The sequence below is a fragment of the Fusarium proliferatum genome (genome assembly GCF_900067095.1).
Source record: "Fusarium proliferatum ET1 genome assembly, contig: FPRO_scaffold006, whole genome shotgun sequence".
In the NCBI taxonomy this organism is placed as follows: domain Eukaryota; kingdom Fungi; phylum Ascomycota; class Sordariomycetes; order Hypocreales; family Nectriaceae; genus Fusarium; species Fusarium proliferatum.
In genome coordinates, this window is record NW_022194795.1 from 2,604,216 (window position 1) to 2,617,453 (window position 13,238).

The 13,238-nt window shown below is 47.5% G+C and overlaps 5 protein-coding genes across 5 annotated transcripts; 2 read left to right on the forward strand and 3 right to left on the reverse strand.

Moving 5' to 3' along the window:
- Positions 1-19: 19 nt before the first annotated feature.
- On the reverse strand, positions 20-961 carry FPRO_09910 (uncharacterized protein; the record flags this gene model as incomplete). The annotated part of the gene is made up of 1 exon (XM_031233352.1): positions 20-961. One exon carries the CDS (start codon positions 959-961, stop codon positions 20-22), a length of 942 nt encoding a protein of 313 aa, XP_031083198.1.
- A 1,781-nt stretch (positions 962-2,742) lies between these two features.
- FPRO_09911 (uncharacterized protein) lies at positions 2,743-4,080 on the forward strand (the record flags this gene model as incomplete). The annotated part of the gene is made up of 2 exons (XM_031233353.1): positions 2,743-3,351; positions 3,400-4,080. The coding sequence occupies 2 exons, from the start codon at positions 2,743-2,745 to the stop codon at positions 4,078-4,080; spliced, it is 1,290 nt and encodes a 429-aa protein (XP_031083199.1).
- Positions 4,081-4,454: 374 nt separating this feature from the next.
- On the forward strand, positions 4,455-5,606 carry FPRO_09912 (uncharacterized protein; the record flags this gene model as incomplete). The annotated part of the gene is made up of 2 exons (XM_031233354.1): positions 4,455-4,827; positions 4,882-5,606. 2 exons carry the CDS (start codon positions 4,455-4,457, stop codon positions 5,604-5,606), a joined length of 1,098 nt encoding a protein of 365 aa, XP_031083200.1.
- Positions 5,607-6,403: 797 nt separating this feature from the next.
- FPRO_09913 (uncharacterized protein) lies at positions 6,404-8,068 on the reverse strand (the record flags this gene model as incomplete). Its single annotated transcript, XM_031233355.1, has 4 exons — positions 6,404-7,117; positions 7,165-7,382; positions 7,440-7,821; positions 7,871-8,068. The coding sequence occupies 4 exons, from the start codon at positions 8,066-8,068 to the stop codon at positions 6,404-6,406; spliced, it is 1,512 nt and encodes a 503-aa protein (XP_031083201.1).
- Positions 8,069-10,888: 2,820 nt separating this feature from the next.
- FPRO_09914 (uncharacterized protein) lies at positions 10,889-13,175 on the reverse strand (the record flags this gene model as incomplete). Its single annotated transcript, XM_031233356.1, has 5 exons — positions 10,889-10,930; positions 11,003-11,119; positions 11,175-11,618; positions 11,794-13,049; positions 13,100-13,175. 5 exons carry the CDS (start codon positions 13,173-13,175, stop codon positions 10,889-10,891), a joined length of 1,935 nt encoding a protein of 644 aa, XP_031083202.1.
- Between the last annotated feature and the right edge of the window lie 63 nt (positions 13,176-13,238).

Consider the following 13,238-nt stretch of genomic DNA (forward strand, 5'->3'; position numbering starts at 1 on the left):
ACAAATTTGCGTTTTGTCACTATTTGGCCGCTTTAGGCTCCGTGATTGATCTCGATAGCATATCCTTCATAGCCACTGTAAACTCTTCAACCCTGACCATCAAACTCATATGGCTCTCCCCTTTCATGACTCTCAGCTCTGCACCAGGCATGAGCTGAACAGCCTTCTCAGACACCCCAATCGGAACATTGACATCCAAATCTCCATGCCACATTATCATCTTTCCCTTCTCGACTTTGGCATCCTCCAGCTTGAACCCCCAATCACTTCCAAATAATCGAGCTTCCCACGCAGTTGCATATCCGCCCTGCTTCATCGCCTCTCTCGTAGCTCTCCCTAGGGACTTTCTAAAGTCCGGATGAGTCTCCCAAACTTCCTTATCGTTTGCTGATCTGGCACTTATGTCTTTATCCATCATTTGCTCCAACTTTTCTGGGTGCTTGGTGTCTCGCGCTGTGCTACCCAACACTCTATCGGTGATCCAGCCCACGACTCCTGTAGCGTAAGGCGCCACGTTGAACATAAGTCGTGTCATTGTAAGCATTCCTTGTGTCGAGAAAGACATTGGCATGACGCCAGCGACGGTGCCGATGCCAACCAGACGATCTGGTGGAAGGTCCTTGAGACATGCAATAGCGTATGGTCCGCCACCAGAGACGCCTAATACAGCGAACCTTTCGAAGTTTAGAATATCCGCTAGTTCGAGTATGTCTTTGGGATAGTCGAGAATCCTTCTGTTTTTCTGAAATGTCGAGTCGCCATACCCTGGTCGCGTCGGGGCTATGACGCGTACGCCGTGTTGAGCTGCAGCGCTGCTAATCACGTAACCCTCGTGATGAGACCCCGGAAAGCCGTGGAGATAGAAGAAAGTGGGTGCATCACCATCCTGGGCTCCATAAACTGCATATGAAACTTTTCTCCCGTCGGCTAAAGTGACGATCTTGTCTTGGTGGTCATCCATGTCGCGTATGTTGACCTCAAGCAAAGGTCTCTAAGATGTTGGATATTGAGCGCAAACTAATTCAGAGATATTTTGGAACGGGCTGTCGGGTAGACTTTTCGATATTGAGATCGCTCTAGGCTGATCCTTCAAAGGATCTGGATTTGAGTTTGGTGATTGAACTACCGAGAGTGGACAAAAATAGAAGACAAAGAATTGCGAAGGTTGTATTGAGATCACGTGTTGAGTGAAACAGAGTTGCACAACAAGGCCAACCAACAAGCGGAATAGTCAAATTGAGTTTGACTAATCCAACGTCCTCTGCTCGATATCATCGATTTTATATAGGAAAATCATCATGAAAGTCACTTGAAATCTTGAACGTCATCTCTTTCTGATGGTTGTGTTTATTAGCTGGAGCTGCTTTTTCTTTGCTGCTACGTTCCCTTGGTACTGCTGGATTCTTGGTATCGTGACAGAACAATCATTTTTGTCAAAAACCGCGACTTACCCTAAGCTTCGCCAGATGAAATATCAAGCTGTCAGATCAATTATCCCTTTCGGGCCGTTTCAAAGCTGTTCTTAACTTCTTCCCACCTAGTGTTGGTATAGGTACAGGGTAATCTGGCCCGACATGCCGACAGAGATGCCACGAGACGAGGAGCTGAAAGATATTCGTTGACGTGTGCCATGTTCCTTGGAAGTTGTAATCGATCGGATTTACGCATCTCAGCCGACGCCGATGCCGACAACAAGGCAGATGCTGGTGATGAGCCGCATTCCCCCACGCGACGCTGACAAGACGGGATGGCTCGAGCGTCGTTCCGCCTCGTTCATCCCGTATTTGCAGGATCCCGCTGCAGGAACCGAATAGTTTATCTACGAGCTTAAATTACTCACATATCAACTTATTCTTTTTGACCACTCCAACAAGTTTACGTAGAGTAGAATTCATGTCAATTGGAACCAGAAATCATCACCAAATCCTCACATCGAAATGGCACGACAGCTTTTACCCGCAACCGACCATCTTCATCTCCCCAAGGTTCAGCCATCTGCGCCCAGACTCTTAGCTGAAACCCATCGACCTTACCGAGAATATGGATTACGGCCCGACAAGTCTCATAGCGGAATGATACCCTCCCAGCATCTCCATCTCGGCGAGACTCTATTTATCCAGTGGAGAAGTTCCAAGACCAAAATCATTCACATGACTCTCCATTTCAACGGCTCAATACATCCCTTCCCGACGGTCCGCATCCAAAGTCGTCCGTTCAAATCAATTGCTGCTGGGATGGTAGGTGGGAAAATCTGGAGAAATCCCCACACGATCATGAACCTGACAAGGGTTCTGAAACCCATGAAATTTTAATCAATCACAACGTGGGCTATATCATCGCGGTATTTCGGCCCGCCCTCCTCGGTCGCACTAATCGATAAACATGGGTCAAGCCCGCGAAACTATTTGAAACTCGGTACTTGTTTCTTTATTGGTTGGGCTTGGCATTTCGAATTAGGAAAACGGAGGGAGCGGAGATATAGGGATCTTGATTGGTTGGCGTTGTATAACGCTACAGTCGTGACCTGAGAATTCGGAGTAGTGTCGTTGAGCTTCCGTGAGGACCTTCATGGCATTGATTTTCGGAGTGAGGCCGAAAGTGGAAGACCCCTATCCGTAGACTGAAAGACAGAGAAAGAATAGATATAAACCGAGTTCCATCGGCTCTTGACGATGTTTCTCATGCTCTTCATCTCGTCATTCCTTAGACAAGTCACCGCCTGATCTCTGAAACTCATTCACTATGAAGTCTCTCTCACTCATCCTCTCAGCCCTGGCCGTTCAGGTCGCCGTTGCTCAAACGCCCGACAAGGGCAAGGAGCAACATCCCAAGCTCGAGACCTACCGTTGCACCAAGGCCGCTGGCTGCAAGAAGCAAACCAACTACATCGTCGCCGACGCAGGTATTCATGGCATTCGCCAGAAGAACGGCGCCGGCTGCGGTGACTGGGGTCAGAAGCCCAATGCCACAGCCTGTCCCGATGAAGCATCCTGCGCCAAGAACTGTATCCTCAGCGGCATGGACTCGAATGCTTACAAGAACGCTGGTATCACTACTTCTGGCAACAAGCTTCGTCTCCAGCAGCTTATCAACAACCAGCTTGTTTCTCCTCGAGTGTATCTGCTTGAGGAGAACAAGAAGAAGTATGAGATGCTTCATCTCACCGGTACTGAGTTCTCTTTCGATGTTGAGATGGAGAAGCTTCCTTGTGGTATGAATGGTGCTTTGTACCTTTCTGAGATGCCCCAGGATGGTGGTAAGAGTACGAGCAAGAACAGCAAGGCTGGTGCATACTATGGTGCTGGATACTGTGATGCTCAGTGCTATGTCACTCCTTTCATCAACGGAGTCGTAAGTTCACTTATTCCATCTAAATGATAGCTATACTGACCTTTACAGGGCAACATCAAGGGACAAGGTGTCTGCTGTAACGAGCTTGACATCTGGGAGGCCAACTCCCGGGCAACTCACATCGCTCCTCATCCCTGCAACAAGCCCGGCCTGTACGGCTGCACAGGCGATGAGTGCAGCAGCTCCGGCATCTGCGACAAGGCCGGCTGCGGATGGAACCACAACCGCATCAACGTGACCGACTTCTACGGTCGCGGCAAGAAGTTCAAGGTCGACAGCACCCGCAAGTTCACCGTGACATCCCAGTTCGTCGCCAACAAGCAGGGCGACCTTATCGAGCTGCACCGCCATTACATCCAGGACAACAAGATCATCGAGTCCGCCGTCGTCAACATCTCCGGCCCCCCCAAGATCAACTTCATCAACGACAAGTACTGCGCTGCCACCGGCGCCAACGAGTACATGCGCCTCGGCGGCACTAAGCAGATGGGCGATGCCATGTCCCGCGGTATGGTCCTCGCCATGAGCGTCTGGTGGAGCGAGGGTGATTTCATGGCCTGGTTGGATCAGGGCGTTGCTGGACCCTGTGACGCCACCGAGGGCGATCCCAAGAACATCGTCAAGGTGCAGCCCAACCCTGAAGTGACATTCAGCAACATCCGAATTGGAGAGATTGGATCTACTTCATCGGTCAAGGCTCCTGCGTATCCCGGTCCTCACCGCTTGTAAGAACATCAAACAACACCGATGTTCAATATGGATCCGGAGTGTCCACTTGCTGGGAAGCTATTGGAGCACATATGCAAAACAGCTGTCCACTAGTTTGACACGTATGTCGGGGCGGAAAAAACTCTTTCTAGGATAGGAGAACATATTGGGTATTGATAACTGTATATAAATGATAGTCTTTTCAGAGTATATTATTTTCAACATATTTATTTCATCAGCATCGCCAACACCAGATCTTGATTTCGTACCCCGATATTAACCGTCCCGAGTGGCTTGCATTAGTGGACTCTTCAGCATCATCCATGTACGTCATCTTCACGTGTGGCTGAGATGTCGCTGATCAAGAGCTAATCCAAGTAAAAAAAAAAAACGTCATGGGTCTTCTTGCTTCCAACAATCATCAACTTCATCTCAGCCACTTGGAGCATCGCGTTCCAATGCCGCGCTCATTATCAGCCGTCTCGTCGCTCGAGATCCGAGATCTTAACAGAGATCAGATCCGCTTTTATCATCCTGGCTATCTGAAACCGTTGAACCTTCTTTTTTGCCTCCCGCGCGTGGATTACAATACGACAGAGGGGGCTTTTGGTGTGCACTATTTGACGGCTCTTACCGCATGTCAGATCATCGCGAACAATGCTTTTGAGAAAGGGTACCTAGCAAGGGATGAGAGAGGAAAGGATAGAGTATCTGATGATGAAACGATACTTCTGCAGCGAGACTACTGGTTCTTCGTTGAAGGCGATGGTAATTACAACACGCTCACCCATAATCTGGGAACCACTCACTGACACATCTCAGATCGATATGCAATTGTTCCAAGCTTCAGAGATTGGCAATTTCCCCATGACAGACTACCTGAATGGTGGAGTGTCCCAACATCCAGAACATCACTTTACGCAAAGCGATGCGCCGTCACAAATACAAGCTATGCTTTCACATGGGCACATCTGATCCCAAGGGAAGAACAGAGTTGGTTCAGCAAAAATGGCATGGGTCTTTACGGCGGTGGGTCACATACCATCGATGACCCGCACAATATTCTACCCCTCAAGGCAGACCTCTACGTTTGTTTTGATCAAAGCGTCTTTGCTCTCATTCCAAAGCAAAGCGGTCAAGCAAATGGCGTGGGGGCAAACAGCCAATATGTTCTTCACGTACTTGACGGAAGGGAAGCAGAGTTCACTGCCCTATATCAGAACAGGCCCGTTGAGACTCTTGTCGAGGGAAGCCGAGAATTTCTCTTCGCAAGATTTGCTTGGTCCATCTTCTCATTCCTCAAGCCCTTCCTTTCATCTGGCGTCGGACGAAGAGTTGTCAGATTCCGACTCAGAGCGTCCGACGATGATACCGAAGAGGAGCACCTGATATCCGAGATGCAGAATGTCTTCATGGATTCCAGAAAGCTTGAGTCGTTGTATGGAGGTGGAAATCGACGGAAGACAGTATCTCTAGAGGATTCTTATGTGGATGTTGAGGATGAATGGGATGATGAACACCCTGGACGGACTGAGATGGAAGGGTAGTGTGACTTTTTATGAATTATGTATTTGGTCAGCGTGAGGCGATTGCTAATGTTTTGTTCTAATTTAGGAGAAGAAGGCGGTAGTCTTATCATGGACGGTATCTGTTTCAATTGGCTTCAATGAATTTAATGATTTATGAGTTCCATGCCTCTCTGATATCGCTTAGTCTAATCAGAATCTTGAAACAATCTTTTGATAATGATCTTTCTCTCTACTTCGAAGTCATCGGCCTCCTCCTTCACCCGTCAATCAACTTTATTAAAAATAGCCAGTATCTTGACCGCCGGCCCATCGTGCTGCACCAAGCCGCTGAGAGCTCTGAGCAGTGCATGAGCTGCCTTGCGAGATCTTCTCCCTCTTGGTGAACAATGCGGTAGCGCATCATGGCACTTATCAATGCGGCCCACCAATATGTAGATACATGTGCCCTTAGGAATCATTATAATTGCCCTCCAGATCCTATTATGCAACAGACTCTGTTTGTGACATACCTGCGCCGGCGATAGCTTCTGATATAGGATCGGTGTTGCGAGTAGTTCACCGAGTTGTGTTTTGTCTTGCAAAGCACTATGGTGCTGTAACATAAGCTCCTGGCAACTGGCTGCGAACTGGCAATCACCTTATATAGAGCAAGATATAGATGTGATTCAGAAAAAGAACGACCGTATGGCTAAAGTACATGAGAAAGTTGAATTGGCTGCTGTTCGTGCTGATGGTCAAAATGAGTACTCGTGTAGTACACTATGGTTTTGAGCGGATGTGCTGGGACTCGGAGGCTTCCTTTCAAGTTACAGATATTAATGCCCAAGCCTCCTGCGAATCCTGATGGCAGTGCTCTCCCTTGGAATTCTGTATTCCCACATGGTCTTCATTGGAGGCTCCTCGCCCCCAAGCTCAACATCATAATTCATAACCAAATAAGCCAACACGACCTTCATGACGTGCGAGCCAAAGAATCGTCCCGGGCATGCATTCTTCCCATAGCCGAAACCAAGAAAGCTCTCGTCAAGAGTCACAGCCGAACGAGACGCAGAAGTTCCATCCGCAAAACGAAACGGCTTGAAGGAGCCTGCGTCTGCGTAAGAGTCCTCGTCCATATGTATGCTATGCATCGGGACTTCTATATGAACACCTGGCGGAACGTGAATACCGTTGTCGAGAGTTATGCCGGGAGAATTGACCCGACGTGGGAGTGCAAAGAGGCCAAAGTCGGACCAGCGCATTGACTCGCGAATTGCTGAGTCGGCGAGGACGAGCTTGGAGATGGTTGCGCGATCCCAGATCTTGGTAGAAGCCAAGACTGATGTTGCCTCGTCGCGGAGTTGGGAGAATGCCGAGGCTGCGTGTTGGCCGTTGCAGATGTCGCTGAGAACAGTGCTAAATGGAATTGAACCGCCTTGCACGAGATTGAAGTTGAGGATCATCATGCGATGACCTATTCGGTGAGGGTCGAGTTGAGCTGGATCGCCAGTCGCGGCGCTAGCTTCTATGATCCATTGGAGGATATTGAGCTAGATAGCGTTCAGAAGCAGTCAGACTCGGGGGATGAAGAACTTACCGGCTTTTCTTGCAAAGGATCCCGATTCTTGTCCAGATACTCCTGTATAAATGGGGCACAGTACTTGATGCCTGCCTTTGTGTCCCGTCTGGAATTCCATGATATCAAGGGAGCCAGAATCGGCTTGAGGATTTTCGGAACCAGGGTTATGAACAAACCCTGAAATGGCATGTCGATAGCAAACCGGCGCATGGTCTCAAGGAACACTGCGTCTCTGCCTGCAATTTTTAATGTTGATTAGCAATACTGACTGCTTGTTTGTGAAAACAACTCACACAATGGAAATCCCACAAGAACTCTGTTCAGGCCTTGGGTGAATATTTTCTGCACAGCTGGCCAGAGCTTTACCTCTCTCCACTCTTGACTCATGCCGAACTGTTCATCCACGGCAAGACATAGTTCCTCCTGCAATTCAGCTGCAAACTCGTCGAATCTCTTGGTAATCCACTTGCGAATCACATCGACTGTGTAATTGCTCGGATAAACCTCCTGATCGCAGATTGTCCATTCAAAAGAAAGAGCTTCTGAGGCTGGATCGTGGGCTTGCAGCTCATTCTCACGTTTGTTGTAGATGGCCTTTAGTTGGGCGGGGGGAAGAATGAGGACTTTGCCTTTTCGAAATGAAGGAATGATGAATGGTTGATTGTGTCTTGAGTACTTAGGAAAGGGTCAGTGAGCCCATGTCTTTGTTGAGTGGGTTACTCACTTTCTCGTATCCCTCCTTCATCCACTCTTCTGTTTTTGAGAAGCTACGGAGTTTTGCTCTGGCCCATGCAAACCATTCATCTTCTCGAACACCAACGCATGGTATTGTGTTATAAAAACCATTGTTTCCCGCATTTCTTCGCCATCCGAACCACCCTGTGACAAGCAAGACGAGCCCCAGAATCACGGAGATACCCATAGCGCAGCTTAGATATTCACAATTTGAGAGGAGCTTATACAGCCTGGAAGGTCTTGAGAAACAAAGCGAAGACTAAGTGTAAAAAAGACAAGTTGCGAGAACGATGCGACAAAGAGAAGCATTATAAAGTGTCTGAAGGATGAAACGAGAGTAAGCGCTAACTCAGTAGTCGCAACCAATCGAATATGGATCGACAGACCTAACTCATAGCCTGTAAGCTGTCGAGGCTGTGTATTATTATCCAACTGGTTTAATTGGCTACGTCGGTCTATGGGCTCGCATTTCATGCATGGATATTCGGATCAAGAAACGCCAAGAAGTGCACTCAAATATGTGGTTGCGACTGCTACTGATCTAACCAATGTGACAAACACTCAGCAACTTTCATCAATGCCCTGTATTGAGGAGTCTTCTGGTTGTGGTTGCATATAAATCCAGTCGAGGGCTCTCCCAGTTTGTTTTGGTGTTCAAGATTATGGCGCTGTAATCGCCTTGATCATTTCTCACCCCAGGGGCGATTTGACTGCAACAACAAGTCAGGCATTGTGGTATCATGTCTGAGTTGTGAGGGAGATCTGCTTTTTGCAATCGAGACTTGTGGCACAGAGCTTAAATCAGCAGAGAGAAGTTATACTTCAACAAGGCTGTCTGCGGCAGTGGCTGTTAGGTGCATAACCGCTTCTCTCGCTTCTACTGTGGCTAGAGCACCTGTCAACGATGGTGGAAGGATCAATATCACTCTTATGGTGGTTATAACGTCAATTTGTTCTTATTACCTATACCATAGTTATGCCAATATTTACATACTTTAGGAATGCTCTAACTCTCATTTGCAGATTTTTCTTCTATTGGCGGTCCAAAACTTGGCGCGTAATAATTCAGCCCTGGGTTTTACTCGTCGCTAAATGGACCAACATAGATACTTTTCTTAATGGGTAATCCGTTGGTTGACAGTCCTAGCCCTCCCATCAACCTTGTCGTCTCGGCCAGTGGGTTTTCATCATTTTGTTTTTCAACGGCTTCCATTAATTCTTGGAACCTTCTGAGTTCTTTCATCCTTCCAGAGGACTGATCGTACTTGACTTTCCGAAAATTGAGCTCCTCATCTTGATGTCATGTTAGTGTTTATTGGTTTCACTGCGTGCTTTACATGCCAGTGAAGAGGGACTGGAAGACGTTCGCAATCGCCGAATTGTCGGACGGTCGGCTCCGCAATCCCAGTAACATCAGTGCAAAGGGTACAAGAAATCGATCCCCGACATAATCCTTAGCCACGAAGATTGCAGATCGAATTTGCTTTTGATCCACAATATGGTTTTCCATGATGCCAACGCGAAGTTCGCAGACTGGTATTGCCCAGTCTGCCCAATTATTATTGGGTTTGTTCAACGCAGGACATATCACCGTGAAAAGGCCCCGATCAATGAGCTGCTGCATTGTCATCTCCACACACTTGCCTTCGATATCTAGATAACCCTGAGTAAGGTATTCTCCAAAGTAAAACTGGGCATGTCTCTTTTCGTGAAGCTTTTTGAGGTCTAGTTCTTCACGCAGCCACTCCAACGCATCAAGATCGCGAAGGAATGTTTTTTCAGGAAATTCTCGGGTATCAATCATGATGATTTTGATATCCGCGAATTGTGGTTTTGGTTCGAAGTCTCTTGTGTGACGGTACAAGGCATATTGGAGAAGGAAGAGAAGAGAACTAGACCAAGACATGAGATTGCAGGAGCTCTTTTTAAAACCGTTACAGTGCCAAAGTAGATGGTCTTTGAGTCTTGAAGCAGCCTTTTTGGGTGGCAGCTGCAAAAGATCTTGGCTGCATGGCAACCCATCTCTATGATATGCCGTTTGCCCGAGGAAGGCTGGAGCCATGACACGCGTGGTGCTAGTATCTCCCTTTGAACGTGGGACGTGGAGTCGAAAAAGATAAGTTGGGGTTTTGCCAAATGTAAATAAATTCTCCTGGCCAGGCTTTGGCTCAAAAGGCTGAGGCATGTTATAAGGACTCCGAAAATGGAGTCAGATTGATTGTTGCAGAGACTCCAACGTGTGAGGCGTGTGATGCAAGCAAACAACACGATAAGGGAGGATGTAAGAAATGAGTTAAAATCTGATGGTGCTCCATGATTGCACTGGACTGGGCTATATACTCCTGTGCCTTGATATCAGGTCCGTGGCGCGGGTACCTTGGCAGGCAACAAGGCTGACAGCACTGAACTCTTTAATTGCGTAATGGGTTGAAATGAGGTCGCATAACAAGAAATCGAGTTTCCTCATTGGTCTCTGGACTTAGTCCCCATTGAAACACCAACCAACAAGGTCGAACTATGGCGTGATAAATCAACTGTGTGTGTATTTCAAGAATGCCTAGCGGACGGCTGACAAGGATCAATCACAAGTGTAGGGAGGCCTACCAGACTATCAAGCACGCCGGTAGAGACGGCCTTTGACCACTGATGCGTAAGTTGAACTCTGGCTCGCCTTGTTGCGCGTTGCGAATCCGGCGAGGTCGTCCAAGTCAAGATCTACAATGCTAAAGACGTAAGGAAGAGCCGCAAGATGACAACAGCGATCGACCTCGCTGCAATTTGCTCTTTGGTTGAGATCAAAAGACTCATTGGCATTGCCGTGAACAGGACAAGAACCTCCTGTTCTATGACGTTGGATCCGCTGCCTTTCCTCTTCTTCCATCAACTGAACAATGGATGCTCCGCACGCGATATTGAAGCCGTCGCCAAGCAATCCACGCCTCTGGTGTAACTAAAATTATTTGTAAAATGATATCTAGTTATGTATTTTTTCTCTATTGCTATTTACTCAGCCTATTGATATTAAACCAACATTGTCTAGCGTATCACCCTGTTGTAATAAATGTTAGCTTCTCCATAGGAAATAATACCGATATTGCAGCATAATCAAAGCCATGCGTACGCAGGTGGCAAACATTCCAACAATTCGGGATCCCTTAGGTTGGACTGTCACCCAACCCTTTTGTATTCCATAAGGATATCCCGGAGTTTGTACATGTCGATTGAAAGTAGTGTTTATCTAGAAGAGTAAGCAACCGATTTTTGACGAGCGAGGTTTCGTTTGGCTTGGGTACCTTCATGCCCACGACAGTCGCTCCGCGTTCCTGAACCTCAAGACTCTTTAGTCGTTCTCCAGCACCCCCATCTATTATTAATGACACATTGGAATCATGTGAGTCCGAGAAGTTTCGTCGTCCAGGGAACTCTTCGTCAAATGGACCAGTGTTTCCAAGCTGCCGGTTATGGTAGGGATTAGCAAAGCGGAATTCTATGCCTGCGATATAGCAGACATCAAAGATCCAAACAACGATCTCAGTAAGGGTTGATGAATACATGTCATCAATTTCATCAAAGAAGACGCCTGTGAAAGGGAGTTTAAATTCGCTTGGTGGCTTATCGCCCTTGTTCCAATCATAAAGAAGTCCCATCGGTGGAACTTGAGGATACCAGAGGCAGCTATTGCGCCAGCTGAGCTCATCAAGTGAGCCTTGTCGGCTAAGTTTGACGAGCTTTATGGCCTGTAAAATGTCAGAAATTATATCTCAGTTCATGAAGGTATAATTGATAAGGAGAAGAGAGTCCAGTCAGATAGAAACTTACATCAAACTCAGCTTTGATTGCTAAAAGGCCGGGGGCTCCAGCTAAGCGCCATCATGGAGTATCAGCCGGGTCGCCGGCCCAGCTAGATAGTACCCCATTCTCATAGATAAGAGCCATTGCTTTAACGCCAGATGTACGCAAGGCAAGCTCCCAGCCTTGGATATGTTGTGCATTAGGAAGATGAATGTCAACCATATTACCCTCATGTATGTACCCGATAACATAGCGCTCATGGCTGTGATCAATCAGGACCAGGCCAGAAACAAACACCCCCTCTGGTAGATTCACAAATGATACAGACATCCTATGCATCATGAGTGTTGGCGAGAAACTGAGGATACGAGCTCGTAAAACTCGATTGCCATTGAGGAATGAATCATTCGGTTGGGTACTTGCGCATGCCGCCGTGTGCCAGCAAGCTGAAGTGTCATCTAAATCCGCAGAAGTCTCAAACCAAGTTTGTAGGGGCCTCCCTTGGCAAGGTATGTCTTCCATCTGAGACACTAGGCCATGCAGTGTTTTCGCAAGGCTCCAAATTCGCTTGCGATTAGCCATATGAGGGTCATTTAGGGCCCAGATTTGGAGTAATAAGTAGAAGGCTCTCCATGATTCAGGCGGATGATCTATGATCTCGGGTATATACTCGAACTCGTGGCCTGGTTGGAACCGAGAGGCCCAGAATCTTTCAGATAATTGAAGGGAGGCAAAGACCGGGGATGCAAGCCGTATTGCATGAATTTCTGAGGTTGATAGCAATACAGTGATTAACTGTAAGATATCTGGAGACAAGCGAAAGAAGGGGTCTTTAGTAAGGGCCTTAGTGTTGAATGTGACATGACTTAGGAATATATCGTTCTGTAGGCGAGCTGTTTGTTGGATTGCATTGGCTAGGGTGGGGATGTGAAACGGATCTGATCGAAAGGGATTGGGTATAGTTCGTGGGTCAGGGAAGCGAGTATCTTGTGTCGGCACTTCGAACCCTTTTTCCAGTATGCTTGCTCCTCCATAGTCATGACCCCAGTTCAGGAAGGCTTCTTGACCAGTTGGCATGGACAAACACGCCGCAAATAAGCGGCCCAGGTTCGGGATGGAATACTTTGTGAAGATACTCCAGCAAGATGCGTGAAATCCATAGCCCCAAGCCGAGACATCTTCATCTAGGGAGCGTGTGAAAATGGTTGGTCTACTGGGTGTCAAAGCCACATCGATAGTGGTACCTGGCCCAGTATCGTCGTCGTAGCGCTTCTTTGGATCATCTGGAGCGATTCCAAAAATTTCATCGTCGTTGTTGCTCCGTCGGCCGACACCAGAAACAGCGACATTGTCCACTAAATCGCTCTCAACCCAGACTGGTCAAATTAGAATCTAGGTACTGTAGTCAATAGTGACAGGGACTTACTTGCTCGAAACTCCTGGAGCCATGTTTCGCCAGGCTGTCCAGTGATATGGATTCCGCAAAGAGTACAGTATATCATGGCTCGTTGAGGATTTCTATGCGACACCTTGTGTGTTGTATGAAAATGGAATGCGATGAGCGA